General features: G+C 41.2%; 1 protein-coding gene and 1 non-coding gene across 2 annotated transcripts; both read left to right on the forward strand.

Annotated features, from left to right (window-relative positions):
• Window positions 1-712: 712 nt before the first annotated feature.
• ddx18 (DEAD (Asp-Glu-Ala-Asp) box polypeptide 18) lies at window positions 713-7882 on the forward strand. The gene is made up of 14 exons (XM_020099695.2): window positions 713-898; window positions 1303-1494; window positions 1579-1782; window positions 2553-2688; window positions 2839-2939; window positions 3067-3266; window positions 3479-3593; window positions 3931-4070; window positions 4155-4316; window positions 4439-4591; window positions 4847-4960; window positions 5906-5962; window positions 6097-6274; window positions 7074-7882. The coding sequence occupies exons 1-14, from the start codon at window positions 793-795 to the stop codon at window positions 7217-7219; spliced, it is 2004 nt and encodes a 667-aa protein (XP_019955254.2). The 5' UTR covers window positions 713-792; the 3' UTR covers window positions 7220-7882.
• LOC138411960 (small nucleolar RNA SNORA13) lies at window positions 2303-2435 on the forward strand. Its single transcript, XR_011244449.1, has one exon. It is a non-coding gene; the product is annotated as a small nucleolar RNA SNORA13 (small nucleolar RNA).
• Window positions 7883-8549: the final 667 nt, after the last annotated feature.

Consider the following 8549-nt stretch of genomic DNA (forward strand, 5'->3'; position numbering starts at 1 on the left):
TTTTTATTTAACTTTGGGAAGTCTTTAAATGCATATGTCCCCCATTTAGATAATTTGAATGACTCTCCCAGATTACCCAAAGCATGTTGTCCCACATTATCAATTATGTTTGATAAAGTCAGAAAGTGACAAATTATTTGTAAAAAAAACACACAAAAAACAACCACATTTTACATTTACATTGAACAACTCAATGCATATTTCGTGGCTTGAATACACCACAAACATACGACCACTAACAATTAGGAGCATTGTCTATTTTCAGATTTATACCCTTCACATTAATCGTGTCAGAATCCTCTCATTGACATTGACAGGATTGAAGGTTTGATTGACAGAAGTCCTTTTGACTACATTTTGTTAAAACAGGAAATAAACAGTCTGAAGTGTAGTTGTCCCACATCACCTAATGTCCCAGATGAAGAGAATTCACCCTGAATAAAAACAATAGAATAATGATAGCATGTGGCATGTCTAGTTCAATTAATAATAATAATAATAATAATAATAATAAAGGTCAATAAAACTAATTGGAGATGTCGGTTAACTGCCAGTCAAACTGTATTAAAATTAGTTTTAAATTTCTGTACATGTATAAAATATTTTTGTAATGAAAACAAGTTTTCAGTGCAGTTTGTACGTCATTTTAACAAACACTGGTCAGGCCCATGCCTGCGCGTCTCGTGAGCATGCTTTCGAGGTCCTTTGGATTTTCATTCAGGCAAATGCAAAGTAGTCCTTGTGAGGGTCCTTTCCTGAGCACCACACACACGTGTACTGTGCGCCGTAACCATGGCGGACCTGCAGATGAAGCTTCTGCGGAAAAGAATTGAGAAGAGAAATGTAAAGAACAAGGAGCGGAAACTGCTGAGGAAACAGGCAGAAGACGAGGAGGCCGGTACGTGTTGGGAAATAAAGCTGCTGTTGCTCCTTAGTGTTTCATGACGCCGTGACCAACTCGACCTGCTAAGCTAGCTAGCTTCGGTAACACGACGGGGGTTTTAATCAGGAGGTTCTGTCGCTGTGGTTAAAATGTTCAGCTTTAGTTCTAGGTTTTAATAATTAATAGCAGCTAAGTGTGCATGTCAACTCACTTTGTCAAGAAGATGTCATCATTAGCCTCACTTCGTAAGCATTTAGCAGGTTAGCACGGTAGCATAGCCAAGCGTCCAGAGTTTTCCTCTTCAGATTTTACTGAGCAGCAGTTAAATATTCACATTAAACTAACTGAAATAATTTGATTTGTATTTTACATATTTGCATTTATCGCTGTTACTCATTGTGGTGCGATGTGTTTGGCAGTCAATCCAAAGGGGCTTGTAGAGGAATGTTCTGAAGAACCAACAACCTGCTGTGAGGTCGAGGACGAGGTGCCCAAGAAGAAAGAGAAGCAGCAGAACGGTGCACCGGTGGAAGACGCCTCCACAGAGAAAACCCTCTCTCAGAAGAAGAAAAAGAAGAAACGAAAGCTCGCTGACACACAAGAATCTCCAGGTAACAGCATGAAGCATCCGTCCAGTTGAACCAACCCCAGATTTCTGTAACGTTAACTAACGTGTGTCACAATCCTTATTCCAGCTGAGAAGAAGACCAAAGCAACGGAGGAGGAGGAGGAGGAGGAAGAAGAGGTAGATGAAGCAGGAGTAGCAGATGATGATGGAGAACAGGCTACTGATGAGTCAGAGGTAGATGCAGATGAAGATGTGGAAGAGGGTGACGACAATAATATGGAGGAAGATAGCGAAGAGGAAGACCAACCAGAATTACCATCTGGTCTAACAGGTATGATAACATTGAATGTCTTCTCCACTTTGTAACATCGTGGAGTATTTAAATGCACATGGTATGTGTTTCATCTAAATTGTACTATTGTTATTTTATCTAACCCAAAATGGGCCCTTTATATTTAAATACTTTATATTTACATCTGGACGGGGTCCTCTCTACGGAGGTCGCCATGTTTTTTACAGTCGTCCAAACTGGACAAACTAAACACCTTTTGAGTTGTTATGACAACTGATGGCTACCACAGGTTCTCTTTCATGTTTGGAAGGGGTGGGTGAGGTGAGGGGTGTTCAGCTGCATCATTACACTTCACCAGTAGATGTCACTAATTTTACACACCGAATTTGTTTATGTCAAGGGGCCTTTAAGAAATCAGTTTAGAGTAGAAAACAGCACAGCTATGTTACTTTAGTACCTCTCATATTCTGTCTTATTGTTTAAAATTATATTTCTAAACTGTTAAATCTTAATATTTACCACTTTCCTTCTGAAAACTAAAAGCTAAATTTGGCTGCATTGCCTTTATGTGTTGCTCGTTCAGTGTTTTCATCATGAATGAGGTGTCAACTAAGGCATACAGAGAGACTTGAGATTGTCTGAAGGAGGAGTCACCTGTGATTCCTCTGACTTGTGCAACTTCAAGGACATGTTTATCCCGACTACTGTCATTATTTTGACTTTTAACATGTTTTATCTTGATCTTTCTTGAAATTCAGAGTCTAGGAAAGTCTATCACTTATTGTAAATGGTGTCAACTGTGTCCTTAGGAGCATTTGAGGACACATCATTTACCTCTCTTGCTGAGTTGGTGAGTGACAACACCCTGAAAGCCGTGAAAGATATGGGCTTTGAACACATGACTGAGATTCAGCATAAAAGTATTCGTCCCCTGCTGGAAGGAAGGTAATTCTGCAGCAAAGATTCTTGTGAATCAATTTGTGTAGCTAATTGATGCGTTTTAGGATGTTATCACACAATGTTATTGATAATTTTTTTCATATTGAAGATATTGTAACAGTGCTTCTGTTTATTTGTGTATTTGCTAATCTGTAGGGACGTGCTTGCTGCAGCGAAGACAGGCAGTGGTAAAACCTTGGCCTTCCTCATCCCATCTATAGAGCTCATCTACAAACTCAAGTTCATGCCCAGGAATGGTAATCCCCCTGTTAATATATACTATCTCCCCAATGTTTCCCAGCTATAGCACTGTATGTGCTTCTGAGAGATTGAACTTGTCGAAGCGGAGACAACAAGCCCTATTAATTTCTTCCTTTTTTTCAGGCACGGGTGTAGTGATACTTTCGCCCACACGTGAGTTGGCAATGCAGACCTATGGTGTGATGAAGGAGTTGATGGCGCATCATGTGCACACCTATGGACTGGTCATGGGAGGTAGCAACCGCTCAGCTGAGGCCCAAAGACTTGCCAATGGTGTCAACATCCTGGTTGCCACACCTGGTCGTCTGCTGGACCACCTACAGGTGAGCCGGCGGGCACGGCCAGTGTTTCATAGATCAGTTTTCATGGATCAGTACATATACTACCATATAATACCAATGATATCAACTATCATTTGACGTTATACATTTGTTTTCATACTGACACACTCAATACAGAATCACAGTTCCTACTTCAAGTGTTTTTTAAAACTTCAAATAGTCGTATTTTCAAAATGTCTTTATTGTATCTGCAGAATACCCCTGGGTTCATGTACAAGAACCTGCAGTGTCTGATTATTGACGAGGCAGACCGCATCCTTGAGGTGGGCTTCGAGGAGGAACTGAAGCAGATCATCAAACTGCTGCCGAGTACGTATCCAGAGCCTAAACTCCAGCACTGTGCTGGAATTCCAGTGCATTGCTGTCCTACGTACTAAAATATATTTCAGTGTTTATGCTAAATCGGTTTTGCAGCAGCAGCCCACCATTGCAAAATGAGGCCACTAGACTCACCAGTGTTGTCCTCCTTCCCCACTCGCTGATTACTGCACGTTAATCTTCTGGCCCTTAGCACAGTTGAGCTGATTCTCTGGAATCTGTGGTTGAGAGTAGGGATGGATACAGACACCTGATATGAAACCAGCTCTGAGGCTAAATGTGCTCTCACTGACTCACTGTCCAATGCTTCTGACTGTGTTGTCTGCAGAGAAGAGACAGACCATGCTGTTTTCAGCCACTCAGACCCGTAAGGTGGAGGACTTGGCTCGCATATCGCTGAAGAAAGAGCCCCTCTATGTCGGGGTGGATGACAACAAAGACAACGCGACTGTTGATGGCCTCGAGCAGGTACTTTACCACACAGCATAGTGGTTGTGTCAGCGATGGCCTTTTAGCAAAATGAATAGTGACTTGAACTGGCCTGTGTTTCAGGGCTATGTGGTATGCCCATCAGAGAAGCGATTCCTGCTGCTCTTCACCTTCCTGAAGAAGAACCGTAAGAAGAAGCTGATGGTCTTCTTCTCATCTTGTATGTCTGTGAAATTCCACTATGAGCTGCTCAACTACATTGACCTGCCTGTCCTGGCCATCCATGTGAGTCGCACCTCCCAGCATCCTTCTCCTGTGCATGGATTTCAGTCAAATCGATCTAAAATGTTAAGACTCATCCGCCGAGCCAGCTCTCTAAGAATGTTTTTTTTTGTTCCGTGTCCCAGGGCAAGCAAAAGCAGACCAAACGTACCACCACCTTCTTCCAGTTCTGCAATGCAGATTCAGGCATCCTGCTGTGCACAGATGTGGCAGCTCGAGGACTGGACATCCCTGAGGTGGACTGGATCGTCCAGTATGACCCTCCAGATGATCCCAAGGTATTGAGACTAATACATTATCTCTAGAGCTCATGATATTTTCCGTGTTTATTTTAAACCTTAAAATGGTTAAAAACCTCATAACTATTTACACTGATCTTAAAGATAAATTTTTATTTGTATTGTGAAACGCACATCTGAATTACTTGGCTCTTAAAGACTAGATCTTTGGTGTCAGTTGATAAATTGAAAGGGTCACTTTAATGAAAAGCCCCGAGGATGAAAATGACTTTAAGTTGTACTTTCTGTCCACAGGAGTACATCCACAGGGTCGGCAGAACAGCCCGAGGCCTCAACGGAAGAGGGCACGCTCTCCTCATTCTCCGACCAGAGGAGCTTGGCTTCCTACGCTTTCTCAAACAGGCTAAGGTAACCATGTGTGCTACTCGTGATCTCCTGTCTGTGTGCGTCATGTCTCATGTTGTGTAGCAGGTTTAATGTGTCCTATAAACTCCCGAGCAACTCAAACAAACACAAAGTAAACGTCAGTCCTGTACGTGTCCTAATAACTTGTGATCAGTGCTGGTGTTTATTGTTACAGTGTCAAGTGAAGCGCAGGTGAGAGGGGGAAACCGACTCTGACAGAGACAGACACAGGACGATCGAACCTTTAATATGTGTCTGTCCTGGTCTTAAAGCAGCGGTGTTATAATTATTTAGTGGTGAAAACACACTAAAACTATGAACGTAGCAGAAACATGAATCGATTATGTTCAGTCACTTCAACGATGCAGAGTCGTCCACCTCTCTGCAGGAGCCCAAACATGAACACGTGCGCTGCTCCTCCTACACTGTGCTGTGTGCGTCAACCTCACCTGGTGTGGCTGTATCTCTATTCCAGCCATATGATTGGTTCTCAATCTGTTGCTAGTTAAAGCTGTGAGATGTGATTCTGTCCATAGACTCTGCTCATGTATTCCAGTGTCTCTTGTACAGAACTTCTGTTCGTTACAGCACCCAGTGTGGGTCATAGTTACTGACTTTGTAATGAGACAGAACTAATACTTACCTCAAATATTGTTTTTTATCTTCATTTTTGAAAATGCGTCAAACTGTCATGATTGGCAGCTGCGACTGACGCAGGATTGATTGAGTGACTGTATTGACACGACCGTGATATCACAGCTTCAGATACTGACCCCTCATTGATGTCAATAGCACAAGAAGCACCAGTCATATGGGAGATTTTGGCGTCATTATTGCGTAGTGGGAAGACGTGGAGAGATATTTTCCATGTTTCTGTGATATAACCTACAATTTGACTTAAGTAAAATATTCATGTTCTACATATTAATATGATTTCTTGTTGTTTAGGTCCCACTGAGCGAGTTTGAATTTTCCTGGAGTAAAATCTCTGATATCCAGTCTCAGGTAAGGAATCTACATTGCTCAATAATGTGTAAATAGATCCAATCAAAATGTCACACTAGCCTCAGTGATCGTGCAAGTAACTTCTAAAAGGAAGTCATTGCTCTATTAAAATATATGATCTTGTTGTTCCTCAGCTGGAGAAACTGATTGAGAAGAACTACTACCTCCACAAGTCAGCGCAAGAAGCCTACAAGTCGTATGTGAGGGCTTACGACTCCCACTCGCTCAAACAGATCTACAGCGTCAACACTCTCAACCTGCCGATGGTGTCAATCTCATTTGGCTTCAAAGTTCCCCCATATGTTGACCTGAGTATCCTTTGTATTGGTTCTACACACATTCACACACTGGTTGTTTTTTTGTTGTGTAGACATTTAACATTTCTTTTATAGTGACCTCAGTATGGTGTGCGGAGGTGTCTCACACAGGCGCATTAACGGAAAAAAACCAAGTACGAGAGCGACAACTCAACTGTTAAAGCCACATGTCGGAAAGACAACCACAATGGAAGGCCTCAGACAGCGTGTGTCAAACTAAAGCTCATATAGAAGCTACATTGTGTGATTAAGTAAAATGTTTCTCATCCAAGACGTTTCTTCTGCTTCAGTTCGACAGGTGTTGTTAATAAGAAGAGTCTCATATCTCACGTACTCATGTTTTTCTAATATAACAGTTTGCTCCTCATGTTTCATGTGGACGCGCTCATATCTAGAGTAAAAAATGAATGAGTTGATAACCAGTTTACACTGACTGCATTTGTTTGGTTTAGTTGAGATAATGGAAAGTTATATGGGGTAGGTTGTGCTTGCTTCGTAGCACAGGCCCCTCTTGTTTTTCCGTTGCGTAGCTTTTGTAGTTGTGTTGTGGCTTTGTATTTGTTTTCCTTTGAGACGTCTCTGCCACTCTACCTCAGGGATTGTAAGCTGGGACCAGTATTGCAGGACTTTGAGCACTGACAACACCTCACTTTAAAGGATTGGTTTAGACAATTGACACTGCCACTTAAAAAACAGAAGCCACCACACACACACATAAGTGTAACTTGAAACAATGAAACAAGGGGAAAGAACCCAACAGTGTTGTTTTCCTTAACCCAGCTCTTCCTCCACAGACGTCCACAGCAGTAAAGGTGGAAAGTTTCAGAAGCGAGGCGGCGGAGGCGGGTTTGGATACCAGAAGTCCAAGAATGGGCAAAAATCTAGAATCTTCAAGCACGTCAACAAAGGAAAAGGCGACAAGAGGCAGTTCTCCCGCTGAAGCCTTTGATAGAATTCTTCTGGGACTGATTCCTCCACTATCATTAGAACAGACCTTTTATTACATGAACTTCCTGCTTGGAAGAGTGCCATGCAGTGTGTAGGGCACATCTCCAATTTCACCGCTAAACCCTGTTTTCTTCCTCAAACTCGTGTCAGAGTATTTTGTAAATGTAAACAAATGTGGTTTTGGTAGTTTGGAAGAAATCCACTGTGGACTCTGATCAACAGTAAGACTCTTTTAGAACTTCCTTATTTGTATCTGACAAATATCAAATATCTTTATCCACTTTGAATATATTAACTTTGCTTCATTCATTGACTTTGTAAATGCATATTACAATGAAATCACTTGATTTAAACAATGTGAGGAGCTGATGATAATTTTCTTTATGAAGGCAGACGCTCCTCAAATCTGTTACAGTAGCTGTAGCAGTGCTGGGCTCCTGAGTGCGACCAAAAATCTGAAGTGCGACTAAAGACTTTGTCACGCCAGTGTGCCACACATTTGGCTGTTGTGTCTGTATTTGAGTCGTGTCGCTTCCTCTTGTCGTCTTTAGCTGAGGCTGTTTGGAAGCAGCAGTTATTGTTTGTACTGAACTTTACTATAGTAACTAAAGTTTACTGTGTTTTTTTGATTCATTAACAGCCAGGGTCAATTTTATGTTTTGGTTTTCTGTGGATTACTTTTTTATTTAGGATATTCTAATATTTTTAATTATTATTCAAATGTCAGAATTAACATTCCTAGAATCATTGCTTATATATATTTTTTTTTTTTTCTGAGACTTTCTGAGACTAGGTATCATCCAACAAAATTTGACATCGTGACAGGGCGAAAAAATGTATTAGTTAAGTTTCCTGAGGATTTATTTCATTTCCAGGCAAACTTGCCTTGTACAATGAAATATCCTAAACTGAATCAATATTCATTCAAACCGAACCCGGCCATAGTTAAGATATTAACAATTTATTCGTGAGCTGTCATATGGTATAATGGGGTTTATTATTGCGATGCCAAAAGGTCGTAGTGAAAATCTTTGTGTGCACCTGAATTATAGGCTGGTTCACCTCAATGAAAAAGTTAGAAGCACCAGTGCAACCAATGTAGAAAGTTAGTCAGGAGCCCTGCACTGAAGAACTCGTATTATGAATTTTATACAACAAATGTTCATTTCCTGAAGAAAATCCATATGATTGCTGCAAACTAATGAAACAGATGGAGCAAGTCGAGCTTACTGTCGGAGTAACACTAAATGACATGTCGATCAAAGACAGTTGGAAAAAATCTAAAAAAATAAGCATCGACACGATGATCTCAGTTTTGCCCA

Source organism: Paralichthys olivaceus, chromosome 10 (genome assembly GCF_024713975.1).
Source record: "Paralichthys olivaceus isolate ysfri-2021 chromosome 10, ASM2471397v2, whole genome shotgun sequence".
Classification (NCBI taxonomy): Eukaryota; Metazoa; Chordata; class Actinopteri; order Pleuronectiformes; family Paralichthyidae; genus Paralichthys; species Paralichthys olivaceus.